Source organism: Coregonus clupeaformis, unplaced genomic scaffold (assembly GCF_020615455.1).
Source record: "Coregonus clupeaformis isolate EN_2021a unplaced genomic scaffold, ASM2061545v1 scaf0362, whole genome shotgun sequence".
Taxonomy (NCBI): domain Eukaryota; kingdom Metazoa; phylum Chordata; class Actinopteri; order Salmoniformes; family Salmonidae; genus Coregonus; species Coregonus clupeaformis.
The window spans coordinates 273726-294280 of record NW_025533817.1 but is presented as its reverse complement, the minus strand read 5'-3'; the positions used below and the strand labels follow the sequence as shown (position 1 = coordinate 294280).

Here is a 20555-nt window from a genome sequence, read left to right as displayed (position 1 = left end):
CTTTTTTGTGGCTGAATCTTTTATCTGCGTTACTCACCCGGGACTCTTCAAAGTAACAAGCCTCCTTCTTTTCCCTGGTGCTGGACTTGGAACCCAAATTAGAGACTGCTTGATTAGAAGAAAGAGAAGGGGGCCAAGAGAGGGAGATGTGGGTATTGGACAGAACAAATCGCACCCCTACAAAGTGCCTTTTATCCACAGACCCCAAGGCCCGACTCCCCTCCCAGCAACCATGGCCCGCTTGTTTTTCTCTTATCATTTATTTAGTCGCTCGTTTGGTTGATGTTTTCTGCCCTACTTTGTGACGTTTAAAAGAGGCAGGCATCTGAAAAGGTGAATGCTGAATGAGGTGGTGAACAACAACACTTTGCTGTCTGTCTCCTCCAGAGTGTCAGTCTGGCATGTTCCCTATTAGCATGAGGGCTGAGGGGAAAGCACGGGAGCACCTGCCCATCCTCCAACCTGCCCGCTCACGTGACGTCCTGGGACGGACTGGCTCCTGTTTCAAGCTGCTATTGTTCTTCTGACCCACTCCCAGCCCCAGTCCCAGCAGCCTGATCCAGCCCCAGTCCCAGCAGCCTGAGGCAGTGTGGGAGAATGAGGAAGTCATAACACATTAGACCTGGGGAACCAGGCAGCTTCATGTAGTGAGGAGGCATCCCTCGGCTGTCCGTCTCCCGTTGCAAACGGGATGTGAGGAGACACGTTAACGGGCCGGCTTGGCCCCACCGCTGTTAAGAGCCATGCAATATGCAGGAAACTGCCTCTTTGTCAGCAAGCCGGTCAGACACACACCACCGCTGTCCTCTACTGCACCGCCCAATAAAAGTTTTATCTGCATTTTAAAGCTAATCCATCATTTAGAGCAGGAAGAAAATGATTTTTACACCAAACCAGGCCAACAAAAAACATATGTAGTCCGACGTGGTGATGCTGATGTACAGGGAAGACATTGCTCAGGTCAAGTCAAACTTGGATAATCTGATGCCAAATCAATTTTAGGCGTACAATGTTATGTTTTACAATCTTCTAAAAATACAATTTGGCTGAATATAATTGCTTAAACACGATTCACTGTCCAAATCAGCTTACTGGAAATATATTTAAAATGGAAGAAACATTCAGTTTAAGCATCCATTTAGACCAGAACCAGTTCCAGAGAGGCAAGACAATAAAGTAGAGCAAAGAAAGAGAGGAGATCCAACTTGTCTTGGTACAGGGGCAGCCTGAGCTCCCCCATAATGCCGCCCAACATCAAAACAATGCGCCCTCTGTTAGTATTCTGTTAGTGTTTGTGCAGGCCTGCACTCCCCACACATGGCCCCCAGGCTAGAGCCCACAGGATCCCTCTGTGGCCCCTGAGCACTGGCCTGCTCCTGGAAGTCAGAATACATGCACACACACACACACATACACACACACATTTAACAAGCAATTCCACACTATCATACTCTAAAATAGTATTGACATTCACTGATTGGCTTGTGACTGAACATCAGAGAAGAGCAGGGATCCTGAGAGGACAGGATTGAGTCCAGATGTTTGCTTCTTTGTTAGAGTACCTCTCTCTCTCTCTCTCTCTCTCTCTCTCTCTCTCTCTCTCTCTCTCTCTCTCTCTCTCTCTCTCTCTCTCTCTCTCTCTCTCTCTCTCTCTCTCTCTCTCTCTCTCTCTCTCTCTCTCTCTCTCTCTCTCTCTCTGCCACTCCTGGGGGCCCTGGACAGGAGGAGGAGAAGGAGGAGTAGGAGAAGGGGCGGCTGTGCTCCCTGTCTTTACCCTCCTCGTTAGGATGAGCATCAGTTGGTCACAGCTGTACCCAATCCCTCACTCCCTCCCCCCTCCCTCCTCCCTCCCTGGGCTTGCTGTCTTCTGCGTTGTAGATACTGGTGACCTGTGACAGATGCATCTCACTGGCCCACAAAATGCTGCGCCTTCATGGACACAGCCAAAGGTTAATAAAATCGCTGTTGAATGTACAATTTTTACAGATAAGGCATTCACAACAAGTGGTTGGGTGAATAAGAAGTCAATTCAGGCCAGGAAACCGCATGCAGGCTCAGTGAATAGCAGCTTTTAGGTGCTTTTTTCTGAAGAGGATAAATGGAGAATTGCAGCTCTCTTCCATTGCGGCAAGCAGTGCTAGGCAAGGCTGCCAGTAAATTGCCCTGAATGGGTTCTGGAGGTTGACAGGCCCTATTAAGACAAATGGCCTTCCTCATCGGAGAGATAAAATAAATCAGGTGTTTAGTCAAATTAAAATAGTTGGAGTGGAGAGGGCCCCGGGGAGCCCTGGGAGAAACTCAAGACAGATGTGTCCAAAGGATGAGGAAGACACCCAGGAAAGAAAGAATTCAGCTCCCTCTCAATCCCTCTGGCCCCCAGCCAGACTTTACTGTACTGTTATCTGTCCTTTACCCTTCTCTCTTTCAGTCTCTCTCTCTCTGTTGTTCTGCTTTAGTCACTCTTTTCTTACTCTCTCTCCCACTCCTCCTTCTCTCTTTCTCTCTCTCTCTTTCTCTCTCTCTTTCTCTCTCTCTCTCTCTCTCTCTTTCGCTTTCTCTCTCTCTCTTTCTCTTTCTCTTTCTCTTTCTCTTTCTCTTTCTCTTTCTCTTTCTCTTTCTCTTTGTCTTTCTCTTTCTCTCTCTCTTTCTCTTTTAATTTCTCTCTCTTTCTCTCCTTCTCTCTCTCTCTTTCTCTTTCTCTCACATGCGCTCTCTCTCCTCCACCGTGCGCTAGCTCCAACCTCCGCTTGTCACAGAGGAGTGCAGTGAGAGGAGAGTGAGTTACTGTCCAGCCTCTCACTGGCAATTATGTTGGCTGTGTAAGTCAATGGGAGGATCACTTAGCATTGATTAGGCGAAGGTACAGAGCAGAGCAGTGCAGTGGAGATGCTCTCCATCACGGACGCTGAACTAGGACACGTGTCTGGTGGAGAGGAGACACACATCCTCACCAGGGCTGTGTTCACCATTGTCCTTGCCCAACGCTCTGAACCATTTGCTCTTATTAACTGCTTACAATAATTTGCATCACCTTTGGACAGCTTTGGGACGTAGTGTTGTGGGTGTGTCTAGGAGGCGTGGCACCTGTTAGTGATGTAGTAATTATCCATCACCCAGGAGAAACATGACTCCTCTCTCTCCTCTTGTTTATGGAAATGCCTCTCTTTGTTTCCAGTAGCTGTGTGTATTTCAGGGCAGCAGTCTAGTTGGTGTTGCTATGTGTTTTCACTTGTCAGAGGATGCAGTGGAGTAGCTCTATGCAGTGACCCTCTTAGAGAGAGATGGATGTGAGTGTGGAGGTGTCTGTGTCTGCTCCTCCCCTAATTAGAGGAGGAGGAGGACGGGAGAGGAGGAAGAGAGTTGTTGAGTCATTAGAGACAGTGGCAGCATCTCGCTACATGAGCTAGTGGTGTGACAGAGGAAGAAGACTGAGACGACTGGCTGCTGTCGGATGCTATGGTGTGACTTTGGCGCTCATCAGCCCCCACAACTCCCATCAGCCCCCACAACCCCATCAGCCTCCACAACCCCCATCAGCCCCCACAACCTCCATCAGCCCCCCACAATCCCCATCAGCCCCCACAACTCCCATCAGCCCCCACAACCCCCATCAGCCCCCCCCACAACCCCCATCATCCCCACAACACCAACAGCCCCCATCAGCCCCCCACCCTCCCCATCAGCCCCCCACAACCCCCCATCAGCCCCCCACACCCCCCATCAGCCCCTCACAGCCCCATCAGCCCCCATCAGCCCCCCCACAACCCCCATCAGCCCCCCCACAACCCCCATCAGCCACCACACCCCATCAGCCCCCACAACCCCCCACCAGCCCCCACACCCCATCAGCCCCCACAACCCCCATCAGCCCCCCACAACCCCACAGTCCCCACAACCCCCATCAGCCCCCACAACCCCCATCAGCCCCCCACAACCCTCATCAGCCCTCATCAGCACCCCACACCCCCCATCAGCCCTCACAGCCCCCGCCCATCAGCCCCCCATCAGCCCCCCACAACCCCCATCAGCCCCCCACAACCCCATCAGCCACCACACCCCATCAGTCCCCCACAACCCCCATCAGCCCCCACAACCCCATCAGCCCCCACAACCCCCATCAGCCCCCACAACCCCATCAGTCCCCACAACCCCCATCAGCCCCCGCAACCCCCATCAGCCCCCCACAACCCCCCATCAGCCCTCATCAGCACCCCGCAACCCCCATCAGCCCCCCACAACTCCCAACACCCCCCACAACCCCCATCAGGCCTCACAACCCCCATCAGCCCCCATCAGCCCCCCAACCCATCCCATCAGCCCCCACAACCCCCATCAGCCCCCACAACCCCCATCAGCCACCACACCCCAACAGCCACCACACCCCATCAGCCCCACACAACCCCATCAGCCACCACACCCCTATCAGCCCCCCCACAACCCCATCAGCCCCCCCACAACCCCATCAGCCCCCCACAACCCCCATCAGCCCCCATCAGCACCCCACAACCCCCATCAGCCCCCCACAACTCCCATCACCCCCCACAACACCCATCAGCCCCCATCAGCCCCCCACAACCCCCACCAGCCCCCCCAACAGATCTCCTTATTCCCAGGGAACAATCCATCCCTGCCCCTTTCTCTTCTCACCCTCTGTGAAGCTGTGAGCAGCTAAAATTGACAACCCAGGGCTGTGACCTTAGTACTGTTCATGAAGACATTCCACAGTCAGTGGCAGCGCAAGGCTGGCGTGTGACAGTAGAGCCTTCTTTGACATGGCCAAGTATTTCAGATGTTGATAAATAGATTAATAGAATAGTACAATAAAACATGTTATGTGTTTATTTTCATCTCATTGAAATTAGGATCCCCGCACATACTGTAGAAGCCTAGAAAAAGCCTGTTTCTTGGTTCTTCATAGATGTTCTCTCTCGTGTTTGTAACTGTATCTGTTTGTCCGTGTGTGCTCAAGGGTATTCTCTCTATAGTACACGTGTGTACTGTGTGTCCATCTCCCTCCTGACACCCTTCACCATGATCACCCCGCTGACCTCTAACCTTTCTCATGACCCCTGTTCCCCCCTCCAGGTACTCCAGAGAGCCTGGCAGAGAAGGAGCACCAGCTGAGCACAATGATCACTCAGCTGATCAGCCTGAGAGAGCAGCTCCTGGCCGCCCACGATGAGCAGAAGAAGCTGGCTGCCTCACAGATGGAGAAACAGAGGCAGCAAATGGAGCTGGCTCGCCAGCAGCAGGAACAGGTAAGAACACACTGGTTGTGTATGTTTGTTGGCTCTGTCTCTGTCTCTGTCTCTGTCTCTCTCTCTCTCTCTCTCTCTCTCTCTCTCCTATCTCTCTCTCTCTCTCTCTCTCTCTCTCTCTCTCGCTCTATCTCTCTCTCTCTCTCTCTCTCTCTCTCTCTCCTCTCTCTCTCTCTCTCTCTCTCCCGCACTCTCTCTCTCTCTCTCTCTCTCTCTCTCTCCCCCTCTCTCTCTCATCTCTCTCTCTCTCTCTCTCTCTCTCTCTCTCTCTCTCTCTCTCTCTCTCTCTCTCTCTCTCTCTCTCTCTCTCTCTCTCTCTCTCTCTCTCTCTCTCTCTCTCTCTCTCTCTCTCTCTCTCTCTCTCTCTCTCTCTCTCTCTCTACCACTTACACATATTCCTCCCTTTACTAAATGCATAAAAAGTCCCTTAACCCTCTATTGATTCATCAGAAAACTTTATTGCCAAAATATGCCAATAAAGTGTCATTACTTAGTAGGAATTTGAAATAATATTAGATTGAATAGATGTTTTATTTTACCGTATATTAGCTTGAGTATTTCATCTAAGTGTCGTCATGCTCTCTCACCCACATTTATGCTGTGTGTTGAGAAAAATGTTATTATGACTTGTATTAACACATTATAGTGGATATGTGAATTAAACATGATATTAAACATTGGAGGTCCTCTATATCTTGTAAATAGAGGCCTATTAGAACAATCCCTCCCTGCGTTAGAAGGGAGGCACAAATCAGCCAAATGAGGCATATTGTACAAATCAGCAAATTAGCACAGCCCATGAACTATGTTAATGTCTGGTTGGAAATAAGGATGGGATCTGTCCACACTGGCGACGGGTTTATTATCACCAAGCCTCCTAATGGCCAAGAGTAAATTACCAGCCTGGAGTATAGCCTACACTTACAGTTAGCCTTCTCCCTACAGCTTTCACTCCTGCATGTGCTAATAACTGTAAAGGTCAATTACCTGGGATTTTATGTACAGTACTGTATACCGTTCAATCATGCTATTGTTCAATCATCTTTTACTATAAACTAAATTTGTTTTTTTGTTTTCTTCCATATGTGAAATCACAGTATTATGAAGAAGGGTGTTCCATGGTATGCTATGTTGATATTAATAAATTATATAATGATTAAGGATATTTGCATGTTTTGTCATCATGTATGAGAGACAGCAGATCTGTCTATCCCCCAATGGAGAAGAAAAGGGTGGAATAGTGGGGGAGAAGATGAGAGGAGCCTGCCCAGAGTTAGAACGTCATTTAGCCACCCAGACACGACACAGTAATTAACTGTTGACACTCGTGAAGAAGCCAGGACAAATTAATCCTGACACATTTGCAGACGAGTGATATCTTACAGTGAACACTTTGTAATTATATTTGAAAATGAAAATTAAATGACACTTAAAACTAGGTTGTCATGCTCAATGAAGCGAGTGTGTAGTTAGACAGAGAGGCTGCTGGGATAGATGGGGGGCTGTTCGCCGGCAGATGCAGTGCCACTCAGACGAGAGGGATAGGAGTCTGACAGAACACTCCTACCCAGCCTGGCCCGGCCCGGCACAGCCCAGCTCAGCCCACACCAGTTACCACCATCGTAAACACGTCAATCTCCCTCTCTGCTTCCCCATCTCAGACTGCCCATCACAGCCCTCCTAGCCAAGCACGCTAGGCCAGCAATACCACAAAATCTACAGCTCTGGTATACTGTGCCTAATGCTGAAGGCCACTGTTGACTTCTGTCATGTCTTTAGGCAGGTGGTGATATGTTGTAATGGGGCTCAGATCACCATGACGTCTTGTTTGCAAATACTGTCCTGCAGTTACAGTGTCATGTTTTCCTTAGTGTCAGTTGATAGTCAGTCCCCGGCCTGGCTGAGTGGTATAAGCATTTACTGTACTCTGAGATTAAAGGAACATGTTTCTGACTGTTGTGACTCTTCTTCTCTGGTGTTCATCTACAGATTGCCAGACAACAGCAGCAGCTTCTGCAGCAGCAGCACAAAATCAATATCCTCCAGCAGCAGATTCAGGTCAGTGGCTCGTTCATGTGTTCCCCTCACCCTCCCACCCTCTCACTGGCCTTTCCTTACCCAGCCACACCCCACCACAGGCCACATGTCAAATCTCATAGGTTTCTATCTGACAGATATTACACACATTTACATACCGTATATTATAATCCCAATATCCACTTTAAGAGGTTTACAGCCTAACACTGGTACTTTACTGTCTTTCTTTATCTTTCTCTCCATCGCATTCTTTCTTTCTCTTTTTTGATATCTCTCGCTTCATTCTTCTGTCACTCTCTCTTACAGTCGTCATTCACATCACATGATAATTGGCCATCGGTAATTGGGAGGGTAAAGATGGAGGGGAATAATTATCACATCCTAATTAACAAAGATGGAGAGAAGAGAAAGTAACAACACCTAATGAAGCGTGCTGCTGCTGGTAGAGAGAGAAGTGCCTGGAGGGTGGAGGTGGGGACATGAAAGAGGCTGGTAAATGCTGCCTTTGAAATGATACCATCCCAGTTGAGTGACGTGGCAGGCCTTTTGACAGCACCGGGGCTACAGTTCACAGCATATTGTTAGTGAGGGGAAGAGCCTTGTTCACCTCAATGTGGTGGTTAAGGGAGATACTGTTTTTGGTGGAAGAATAAGTTTGTTTATACAGTATTCAGTTAAAGTCCTACAAATGTTTGTTCATTTACTTTATATATTTATAAAGGTGCACTTAGAATAGCTCGTTTTATGCTCAGCTCAGATTGAAAATGAAGGTTTTATTGGAGTAATGTCAGTGTATACGGTGGTGGTCATTGCTGTGCATTTTCTCTCCAAAGTGGATTGTGTTCTTTTCTCCCCTTAAGTAATTATGGAAAATTGAGAAAAAAATGTAAATGGGGGAGGAGGGGGCGAGAGTATTCACACGAGACACAAACCAAGAAAAATGTAACGAGGGCACCATAAATAAACATGGCATATTTGCTGAAAGAAAGAAAGAAAACAGCATGAGATGTAGCAGGAGGAGAGGAGAGGAGGGGGAGTGCCAGTGTGTGGGATGTGTATGTGGGGAGTGTTGGGCATGTGTGTTGGTGAGGCGGTACAGTACAGTGTGGTCAGGTTAGGGACCACCCATGCTGAGTGTTGGACACAGACAGGCTGGCTAGGGCTGGGCTGGGTTACTCTGGGTAGGGGTGGTCGGTCAGTGGCTGGCTGTAGTCAAGGCCGTTGCCCCAGCCCAGCCGTCTGAAGAAAACCAAGGCTTTACTGTAGGGTGGGTCTGGTGCCAGGAGCAGTCTTCTTCTATGACCCACCTATTACTTATCCTGCTACCACTACACCTCACTACCAACACACACTCACTACTAACTCACACTCACTACCAACACACGCTCACTACTAACACACACTCACTACCAAGACACGCTCACTACTAACACACCTCACTACCACTCCCTCACTACCAACCCCCACAACCAACACACACTCCAACTCTCTTCTCTCTCTCTCTCTCTCTCTCTCTCTCTCTCTCTCTCTCTCTCTCTCTCTCTCTCTCTCTCTCTCTCTCTCTTCGCTCGCTCTCTGCTCTCTCTCTCTCTCTCCTCTCTCTCTCTCTCTCTCTGTCCCAATCTCTGCTCTCTGTTCTGAGGAGGATCATTAAAACATAATTATCCTCTCAATTCACCATCACAAATGGCTTCATTATCAGTTCCATACTTTGAAATAAACTTTAGGAAGCATGTTTTCCCTGGCTGAAGATCTGTCCCTGCTCTAGTAGGCGTACGTTGTTGAATGGTGGAGTGGACTATAGATCCCCTCTTCACCCCCTTCCCTCTCCACTCCTCCAGGCCTCTCCCAGTCCACAGTCCCTGTGATGTGTGGAGGCAAAACAGAAAAGCAAACCCCTTGGATTTACACAGCATTAAGCACAAAAGCAGGATTTAGTGCTGGGCCATAAAAATCCCCCTTTCAAGTGCACTTCCCAAGAGAAAGGCCCCACTGTCAATGTCTGCTTCTGCTGGAGAGGCCAGAGAGCTGGCCCCTCTGGTGCTGCTGTCACTGTCCACAGTGTTTGTGAGAAATGACTCCCCATCACTCCACTAAAGAGGAACTCACTCTGCTCTCTAGAACAGAGCACAGTACCTTCACTAGCATACACGCTAGAATGAAGCACCCTATGCCCTGGGACCAAGCCCCCTTAATAAGGACTCTACTCCTGGGCTCGCTGACACACCACCACAACACATCATACTTTGACAGGTCCACACTCCACACTTTCATGCTGTGGTTAAAGACTAATGTTCTACCTGGAAATTCCCCTTGATGAGCAGTTCAGGGAGGAGGGTGTTATATCTCTTCCACCAGACTTGGGGAGGTACTGAAAGTGTATGGATCTATTTCAAACAGATAGAGAGGCCCCTAGATGTAAAGATCTGTGTCTCCAGCCAAGGCAGCTTTCCCCAGACTCTGTCCTTGTGATCTGTCCTGATGAAACACCACTATATCTACAATTAAACAAAAGAGACACTTATTTATACCATCTGCTGCACTCCCCTCAGTCTATCTGCTTGTTTACAAGCCTCACCAGGCCCTTATCAAGCATAGATTACTCTCACAACAACTTCAAATCAGTTTGATCATGTTAGACATTTTGTTTATCCTACCACAAGTCCTTTAATGCTTACTTCATTACATTTTTTCCCCTCGTGACCCAGTTTTACTCTGTCCTGTGTGGCGCTGGTCTGGCCGCTCGTAAAGATAGCCAACCAGAGGGATGAGGGAGAGATGAGGGGAGGGATGAGGCAGGCAGGGGCGAGGTAGCGAGGCACCTTGGCGGCACTCTGTTTTCATTAGAGTCCCGCTCTTAAAAATGCCCCCGTCCTCTTAATATACAACAGCTTTGAGTTAATTAGTACTCTAAACAAGCTTCCAGCCTGCATGTTGCAGACTTTTAGCAGTGGTAAAACAGCACTGGGGGATTGGGTTACCCTGCTGTTAGTATGGAGAACAGTGGACTTTACTAGAGATCCTCCTCCTTGCCATCAAAGTGCTTCTGGTTTGGCTCCAGGGGGAAAGCGCTTCAGATTGTGGTCCCATATTGATGATGTAACTGATCACATCAGTGGGGGCTGTAAACCAGACTGGAGGAGTCCAAATAAAAACACCAGGACTGTAACTGGACACCCTCCCTGGTACGCCATGCACTTTCAGGGGTTTTTCTTTGAGGGAGGGAGGGAGGGAGGGAGGGAGGGAGGGGTGTGCAGAAACAGGCAGCGTGGTCTGGAACCAGGCACGGTCCAATTTAATCGAGTCTCCTTTTGAATGGCCTTCTCTCTCTTTTCATCCAGTTCTACTTAGAGGAGGGAGAAAGATTGAGTCTTTGTCCTTCGGGATTACAATGTCACTTGTTTTAAGATAGCAGATGTTTTGATTACGGCGTTAGGGGCTTATCAGAAGTTTAAAGCTCAAGGCTCTGTGTTTTTTTCCAAACTCTCGTTTTCTATTCCTCTAGCCGTCCCTTGTTGTTGTTAAACTAATTCCGTCCAGGGAGAGGATTACTGTTATGTGAATCAAGTATTAAACTTGATAAATACCGTTAGGGAATCAACGAGAGGCTTGTGACAATTAAAAGCAAAATGTTGAAGTAAATCTGATCCGTAACAGAGCATGTGTTTCTTACATAAGAAAGTCATCAAAGCGTAACGGCCAGAAAGTAAGTAAAGGAGACAGAAAGGCAGAAATAGACGCTAAGCAGAGCTCTGTTCTGCCTGTTTGTTTAGCCTCTGCATCAATCAACCACATCGACCGGCACTCGATTGGACTGTTAGGGGCTGTCTCCTTGACAATCACACCCACTTTTTATTCCTCCCCAATAGCAACAAATCCGGTTTATTTTAGCGTCAGAGCCCAGGCTGAGTCTTTCATATGGCTTTCTGTAATTATGTAGGAGTAAATGGCAGCACAGCCATATGTTAGCAGCATGGGTAGCAGTCTATGAAATTAGTTAATAAAATGGTGGTGACTGCTGTTGTTGGCCAAACACATGTTTCTGTGAAGAGGATATTTTTACATAGAGATAATCGCCATGGATTGGAGGAATTTGTATTAGTTTCTCTAATGGCTGCATTTGATCCAACCCAGTGCCAACTCCAGACTCAGAGGACCTCAGTGTATTTGGGGTAGTGATTGTTTGGAGGTCTGCTCCCTGCCCACAGGGGCCATCTGACTGGGAGGTTGTGATGACAGGTGGGAGTCAGAGGGGTGGGGGGGGGGGGGGCTGCCTTGCCGTGCTGTGCTGTGATGGAGTGCAGCTCTCCGGCTACAGTAACAGTTTGCTGTCCTTTCCCATGCTCCAGCCCTCCAGCCCCCCATCCCCACCAGCCCCCATCCCCACCAGCCCCCATCCCCACCAGCCCCCCATCCCCACCAGCCCCTCTGCCCTCAGAGCTCTCACACAGATCCAGGCCAGGTGGAAATTCCTGCGCTCTCACAAGGCTTCAGAGCTGCCGTGTATCTCCTGCGCATGGGGATGGCAACAGTCCATGCATTCCTGAAGGATGGGGCTGGTACGGTGTGAGACGAAGTGACACACACACGCACAAGATAATAAATATTCCCTGAAAGGCTGAACTTTATCTTCACACAGTAAAGGTTAAAGAACGGAGCTCCCCAGATGAAATGGGGGATGCTTTTAATCAGAAAAACCCTGTTAGGTCAATTTCAATGTGTCTGTCCTCACATTAACAATAACACAGGAGCAATCCATAATTAATTAGCTATGTTTATAATTTAACTCTGAGCTGGCGTTATTGCATCGTATGTTTAGCAGTGATATAACTATCCCACTGATAGGGATTTTCTATGGAGGCCATTGTTGGTTCACCCTTTTAATCCAGCAGCCTTAAACACTCTCGTCATTGGCCAGGTCTGGTTCTACTTATCTAGCTCAGAGCTGCTTTTCCTTCTCCTGCTCCTGTGAAGGACCTCCACGTGGCTGTCTTCCGCTGTCAACCCCCCTCTCCCCAAGCCCTCCACACCCCTACCGTCCACTGATCCACTCATTTTGAGTCACTCTACACTTCATTCATCTCTATTTATCCCTCTGGCTGGGAATGATGCCTATTGTAGATTCACTTTATATAGAGAATTATTGTTCTTAGATATGTGTTCTATTTGGAGCTGTTTTGGACTTTAGGCTATTGAACTATTACATTTATTTATGTTACTATAAAAATATACAAAGTAAAAATAAAAACATCTCTAATGTAATGCAGACATAATTATTTCCTCCCCATAATATTTTGTCACCCATAGCATCTCCCAAGAGCACAGAGTGTGCTCGTACTCGTTGTTTGGCTTTAAAGAAGTTCCATTGCCTTAGTTAAAAGAGAAAAGACCAGTGCCTTGTTGTCAGCGCTCACTTCAAAGTGGAAAAGGTTTCCTCACATGTGGTTTTAAATGGTGTGGAGGAACAGCAGGGGACTTCCAAGGGTTAAATGATAATAGCTGCAGACAGTTCCCAGATTAAAGATGCAATTTAATTACACAAGGGCTAGCTAACCACCTCCACAGCCCTAGCCTGCCAGGCAGACACACTCCTATAAAGCACAGCAACACCACAACACAACAACACACATACTGTAGAACTTGTGTACATATGTGGGTGCCTTTATATGTTGATATGTCTGTGCTTGTATTTGTGTGTGTATGTGTGTGTATCCTATGGGTTTGTGTGTTTGTCAGTGTGTTATAGGTGAGTGTTAACAGAGAAAGGAGCAGCCTGAGGAGAAGCTCTACTCTCCGGGGCCTGGCTGGCTGACTGACAGACAGACATACAGACATATGGCCCTGCTCAAGAGCTAGCGAGGGCCTGATTCCTCTCATATGTGCAGCGCAGTATCCCCAGGGTTGCGGAGCCGGCCTCCCTCCCTCTGCTGTGGTCATTTAACAGCAGTAGAGCTTGAAGAAGCATGACAGGCCCAGTGGTCCAGGGGCCAGCCAGGCCAGGGCCCCGATAAAGGGTTAATCAGTAGCAGCTTCCTTTCTCACTTGATATATATTTTTTGGGTATGACTAGGGTTGCAACATTCTAGGAACTTTCAATAAATTCCCTGGTTTCCCGAAATCCTGGTTGACACAAACCTACACAAACCTAGGTATGACACATGTATCCACAAGGTTCCTTTACACAATCAAACTTTTTTTTTGACAGTGTTTGCTTTTAAAGGCTCAAATTGGCATACAGTTGAGGTTACGTAGGTGTGTCTGTCTCAAGGTAGGATTCATTCCATTACATGCAGATACTCATTGAGCTGTAATTTAATCATGTTTTTCTTCTTCACCATTATCGTTGATGAACAGACTACGCCACAAATTCCTGAATACATCATTTGCTTTTATTAACCTACCAGTCTTTCTCTGTCTCTCTGAGTCTGTTTTTGAAATCCCACAAAAACACATTAGAAAGAATAGCAGCCTTTTTAGAGATTTTCAGGATGCAGCTCCGTGTCCCAGTGTTGCAAAGCGCTGATAGAATTCACAGGGGAAGCTCTATAAAAGCGGGTCCTGTCTGCCCAGGCAATAGGGACCTCCTAATTAAACACAGAGCCCTTTGTGTCACACACACATTGGTTTTTGAATAAAGGCAACAATCCCTCTCCCCCTCTATATGGGCACAGAGAGAGGCGCCTGTCTGTCTGTCTGTCTGTCTGTCTGTCTGTCTGTCTGTCTGTCTGTCTGTCTGTCTGTCTGTCTGTCTGTCTGTCTGTCTGCTGTCTGTCTGTCTGTCTGTCGTCTGTCTGTCTGTCTGTCCTGCCCCCGCCGTCTGTCTGTCTGTCTGTCTGTCTGTCTGTCTGTCTGTCTGTCTGTCTGTCTGTAAGGTGCTACTGCTGCTATGCTAGACAGTGTGCAGGTGAGCAGCTCCAGTCCTACTGCAGCAGTGTGGTGGGTGGCTCTCCTGTTAGTGTGTCTCTGAGTCACACACAAATTCCTTGAACATGACTCGTAGCCTTCTAACCTATAGTGGAACATACAGAAGATTATCAGGGCAAATGCAAGAGAGTCTTGTTTGTGAGTCATTGACTACAGTTTGTAGACAACTACCCCAGCCCAAGTGGTCCATTTCTGCACGGTGCCATACTCTCTAAAGGTCACTCTGGCTCCTGCTCGGTTTTCATTATTTACAGTCATTGTAATAAGGTTCCTTGCCCGTCACGCCCTATCTAAAGATCATGTGGCACAAGCCAATACAGTAATTCCCCCAATTTACTGGCTTACTGTACTGTAGTCTACACACAATATGCTTTGCCCTTGTAATCCAATGAACGGTAATTCCACCCAACATTTTATTTGGTGAACATTTTAGCTGGAACAAAGCACACAGCTACCACATAATGGTGAATAATTTAAAATGAACTTTAGATAAACACAAGGGTGGCTGCTAATTGAACAAAGATAATGGCTCCTAATTTATGCCTCTCAGATGTTTCTGTTGTTTTCCAGGGTGCAAATTATCTTCTAAGAGACTCTTATTAATGCATTGGCAAAACACACCAAAATAGACATTGTTAAAGGGAATGTGTAAGTTCCCCAATTAGCACAGCCAGATCAACTGCTAGCATTATAGCAAGAGAATAATAGAACAGGAAGTGATAGCGTGTTTTCATACGTTTAGCTAGGCTGGCAGTAGTGGGATTATGCTGGGGTCCTAACGGTCTCATCAAATCATATTGGCTTGAGCCCAGGGAGGGAGATAGCTCTATAGATCCAGCCCTACATAACATGCTCATCCACCAGTTAAAGGAGACTGTTAGCTGATGAAGATGTGCACATGCAAGACTAAAGATAAAAGAAAGCGTTGACCCAACTCATTAGCCCCTGTGATTTAATATATTGACACTTGGATGCAAATAATTCCATTTAGTGGCCTGCGTTGGGCGGGGGGAGGGATCAATTTAATTAGTTATGAAATGTGACTTCTTGTCAGGAAGCAGAAGAAATGCTGACGTTAAATAAAGTCGTGTGCAATTTGAACAATAACGCTATCGCGCCCCTTTTAAAACTTAATGATGCACAAAAAGGGCTTAATAGATACAACCTCAGCAATGGCTGTGATGGTTTGGAAATTAAGCTAAGTAGATGAACGGCTAGACCAGTAACGTCGCTGGCCTGTTAAAACAAATTCAGACATTTAGAATATAAACAGTGCAGGCTATCTGGGACAATTTGGTCTGTAGGTTTTGTCGACGTCGTCTCCCTTGCCGCTGAAAGACTCTTCCGGCTTCCTTTTCTTCGTTAGGTCAGGGTTAAGGTACACACAGAGAGTGGGGATATTGAATGGCCTTATTATTGCATTAGGAACCATTTCCTCTGACACTGGGCCCTGGCTTGTGAATGGCAAACTGGAGAGTGTAAACGTTGAAAGATACACATCCCCAGTACTTACACGATGTGATGGGTTCATAGAGGCTGCCTGCCTGGCACACAAAGGCACGTTTGTCTGGGGAACATATGCTAGGAACACACGTCTTTGTCGGTGATGTAAGCATGTACATAAACACGCCTCCATTATTAATGTTAATGACACAACATCTCCTAGCGGTCTTGTAATTATCAGCAGGGCAACGCGGCGTCTTTGTGTTCCCACACCTCGCACGTTTAGGCTGCGTTAATGAACTGCCTGCATCTTGACAAGGGCTGTCACATGAACAGTTGTAATGTGTAAAGTCACACCTGAGTGTCTGTCTTAAATTAGTCACCTGAGGGGTTTCCAAACAAGCACTGGGACTTGGTAATTTATGCCAGGACCCTGCAGCCTCTCATAGCAGCTCAATGCTAGTGATAACAGTAATCAACACAAGACAGCAGATCACTGGAGCTGTAGTGCATCTCATCAGGCATTAGGGGAACCTAGTGAGCTCTGTGATAAGACAATACTGCTAAATAAACTTCATAACCCTAACAGGAGCACTTTACAGCTCATTACTGATACTGAAACGAGGCCAACCGTAGCTATGATACATAAAGCCGTACTCTATGACCTCTGAATATCATTATAAAGCACCTGTTTATAACTCTATTGCTCCCCACAATCCTTTCCTGGATGAAGGTGGCCAGTCGCCTTATACTTAGCACTCATTGTACCCCCGTGCTCCAAAGGAAAATATCAGTTGACGGAGAACACATCCTCCAGTGTGAAGTTGACTTAGTTTCCTCTCCCTCTCCGCTCGGCCAGTGTTTTCCCTGCTAATGTTGAGCAAACTGTTTTGTCTTTGCGTTGGCTCTGCGCAGCCCCTCGGCCTCCACAGTGGGCACACTCACAGGGAGAGGGCTGCATTAATAGGATCTAGTGTGTGCGGCCAGCCGGCAGGGAGAAAGGGGGCCCGTATTTCTTAGGGCCGGGTGGCAAAGCAAAGCATTCAGCCCATGGCAGCGGCAGCAAAAAGAACCTTTTTGTTTTTCGGGGGAGGAGAGTCCAAGCATTCCCCACGGAACACAATGAATGGCCCGTTCTGTCCTGCACCGCTTTTTCAGACACAGAATTGTTTTGTTTTTTAGGGGGGTTTTCTCCAGGATTATTCTTGCCCGTCACTCGGTGTGCACATGACATTTGAGCGTGTTTTAAAGTCTCGCACACTCATGTGCCTGTAATAAAGTGGCCCCTCGTAACAATCGTGCTTTCTGCCGGACAACAGAGCCCACTCTGTTGTTTTCCCAAGCCGCAGCAGCTGGGAGGCAATTGTGAAGACAGAGGCTCAGTCTATGAGTGGAGCGGAGGGAGCGGAGGAGAGGACAGGAAGAAGAGGAAGTCCTCCCCTGCTCTTCCAGCCCCCTCCTGACCAGCCTCCAGCCCAGAGCCCAGCCAGCCGCCATGTGGACAATGCCATTATTAGATTAGGGGTGGTCCAACGCCAGCCAGCCAGCCAGCTCTCTGACCCACCATCAGACTACATTCTCTTATAAACTCACTCCAGACTCCCGCCGTCTCCCACCCAGTCTCCACAATGGTGAGGTTGTTAGAATTGTTGGTTCTTATATCTTCACAGAAACAGTAGATGTTTAAAATAAAAATATAAATCATACATGTTGGTTTTAAATAAACTGAATTACATGAGAAAATATCAGAAATTTGACTGTACATCAGTATATTTTTACAAGTGATGATTTACACATGAAAAGGATCAGAAGATAAATAATTCAATATAAAATGCTATGTGGAGAGCATGTGTTTTCCTGCCCCTCAGAGATTGGCCTCTCCTAACAGTATGTTGAGGGATTAGAGGATTTCACAGGCATATGCCAATAGTATTTCACATTTTCTCCTACACTTCACATCCTTCTATTCCTCACATCCCCCCAGCCTGTTCACGCATGGTTATGGTGGGCTATCTGACTAGGCCGTGTCAAACCTCTTTTAGAACTCCACTCACCCCCTGCAATGAGGGTCAGAGGCATTTTGCTTATTCCCATTCCCATAGAGCCGGGATGTATATGCGGGATAATGATGCTGGGTCCAGACTCACTTGTGGGTTTGTTTATGTATGTTTGCATCTTTCCTGTCATTATCCATGCTGTTTGAGGGAGTCCCCATGGATTTGGCCAGTTTACTGCAAACCTTTTTAATGTTATGACCAGACCATGCCAGAATATGATTTTTTTACCTTCTATTTCATTGTGTGCCTAACAAAAAAAATCCACCCAGATCTCATGTTTTGTGGAAATGTAATGTTGAAGAGGTGTTAGTAATGTAAGAATGTGGTCCTAGAATAGCAGGACATTTATATGGGAGAGGGGATAGTGTGGGTGTGTGTGTGTCTGTGTGTGTGTGTGCACCTCTGTGTGTGTGAGAGAGAGTATATTCAATACCAATCTAATTACTTTAAATATTTACAAACTGAAATTACATTTAAGGTAATTGAGACTCTACAAGAATTTGCCTTAAGTATACAATTTCTCTTGAATCTACATTGATCACGTCTATTCTCAGGGAGTAGCTTAATTCTTCTGCTTTGTACTCTTAACATTTTACTGCTTTAACCAATTTACTGAACATCAGTAACATTCACCAACATACTGGTATGTTGCATCATATTCTATTCTTATTTTCAGCATTATGATTGGAAAGTCTCATATTACTTTTTCTATCATAACCTAAACATCACACTTCTAAATGTCCTATAGTTCTTTAGGTATAACCTTTAGTGTACTGACAAACTGTATGAATGGTTTCCAGTGTGGCATATAGTACAGTAGATTACAGCAGCCTCCAGTCAGTGCAGAGTTCTTGAGCCAGCCTGGAACCAGGGGAAGTCAGGGGGAGGGAGGGGGCTGGGCTGGAGGGTGCTGTCTGCCCTGCTTTTTAACAGCAGCAGACTTAATATAGACATATTGGAATGGCTCCATTCCAAGAGAGCTTGTTTTACTGTGTAAGGAATTAGTGGAACAAGAAGTCATCTATTGGTTATTCCCCAGACGGCCCGACCTCACCCCAGTGTCGGATTCCTCTGCACCTTACCCTGCTCTTTACTGCAGATAAACTGGAGGGAGACGGGACACTACCCATTATTACATTTTAGTCATTTAGCAGACGCTCTTATCCAGAGCGACTTACAGTTAGTGAGTGCATACTTTTTATTTTATACTACCCCCCACCCCTACCCTCCAGACAGTCCCTGTTGTCAAAGTGCAGCGGCGTAGCGTACACTTGTTATTAGTCAGACTCTTGCTCAGACGCCTCAGACGCTTCTCCAGCAGAATAGAGAATGACTTGTGTCCTTTGGCAGACGATGTTAATGTTTTACCTGCTGGCTAAATGTGAGGTCTAAGGGTCCGGAGGAGGGGGGAGATGGGTCACAGTCATGTCCATGACAAGGACCTTTTGTTGCTGACCTGTACCTCTGTAGTAGATTGGGCTCCCATTTCAGAGTAAAGGGAACAATGTTCTCTAGTCTGGGAGGGAGGTGGAGGGGAGGGAGGTGGAGGTGGAGACCTGGCCTTAATACCAGCTAGCCACAAGGCTGAGGGATCAAAGTCTGGCTCAGCGCTATCGATCCACTGGCCTGATTACCATCACACACCAAACAGCCACCAAACAGAGCACAATGTCTGGGACTCTGATAACACCACTACACTGGACTGTGTGTGTGGGTCTGTGTGGGTGTGTGTGTGTGTGTGTGTGTGCACCCTTTTGTGCTGTCACATTGTTTCTTTGTAAGTGTGCACGTGCCTGTGTGTGTGTGAGAGCCTGTGTTGGATTAGTGCGTAAAGCCGTGGTGCGTTCACACTGGAGGGGTGCGGTTAACTGATAAATGACCTGTGATGTGGGAGTAATGTGTGCTTGGGGATCTCTGGGATTGTTTTATGAATTGAACTCTCTAGAACAAAGTAATGCACAGACTCTAGAGCCCATGAGTGGTTCCATTCAGTGATTTTCCTCCTGGTTGGGCTCCAGAAAGCACTCCTGCACAGCTCTCTCTCTCTCTCTCTCTGCAGCACAGTAGCAGGCCGGGTGTTGAGTTCACATGACCGTCTGGTGTCAGTGTTACAGTGCTTTCTGTGGGGATGAAGCCAAGGCTGCCAGCATCCTGTAGATCGCTTTACCTTCAAATGGATCGCCTAAGATGCTTTCCACTTGCAGGCGTTTGGTGTGTGACTCATTGAGAGTAGGGCAGGTAGCTTAGTGTAGACTCATCCAAACTTTCTGAATCACATTCTCGTAGAATGAAAAAACGACATGTCAACTATCAGTACTTACAGTAACAGCTGGAGCAAGTCCTCTCTAGGTAAAACTATATCAGCCCAATTTATTTTCTAACTCCTCAGGTAAGATGTGAAAAGTGGGATTGCTGGAGCTGTGGCAGAACAGCTGGCAGAAATAGTGTAGGTTTATAAGCACATTTAGACTCCCTGTTAGTGATTTCTAGTCAATTTTCTGCCTAATTGTCTATTTAGCTTTATAGTGTAATACTGCACAAGTCATGTTATTAGACTCCTATACTCTGGGTGACTCTCTTTAAATCAAATGAATAAAGATGAAACCTCTGATAAATACAGGTCTGATATTCCTCCAAACACATCTGGGTAGCACTACCGTTTAGACATTTCACCTGAGACTCCCACTGTGCCTCTCAGCAGCTCCAACTTTGAAAAACACAGTGAGAAAAAAAATCAGCCATTTTCTTTCTTTCCTTTTCTGTCTTCTATCTCATCTTGTCAAGGTTGAGGGAATTTGGACATGTTAAAACAAATCCCCTCCTCCTTTAAAAAGGG

General features: G+C 47.0%; 1 protein-coding gene across 2 annotated transcripts in view; it reads left to right on the top strand.

Moving 5' to 3' along the window:
* Positions 1 to 20555, top strand: part of LOC121583560 (transcription factor SOX-6-like) — a 107234-nt gene that overhangs the window by 32243 nt on the left and 54436 nt on the right. For both annotated transcript variants that reach the window (XM_045215062.1, XM_045215061.1), the window contains exons 3-5: positions 5086 to 5258; positions 6356 to 6379; positions 7248 to 7316. In XM_045215062.1, the coding sequence (XP_045070997.1) occupies positions 5086 to 5258; positions 6356 to 6379; positions 7248 to 7316 (266 nt within the window). The remainder of the gene's footprint in view (positions 1 to 5085; positions 5259 to 6355; positions 6380 to 7247; positions 7317 to 20555) is intronic.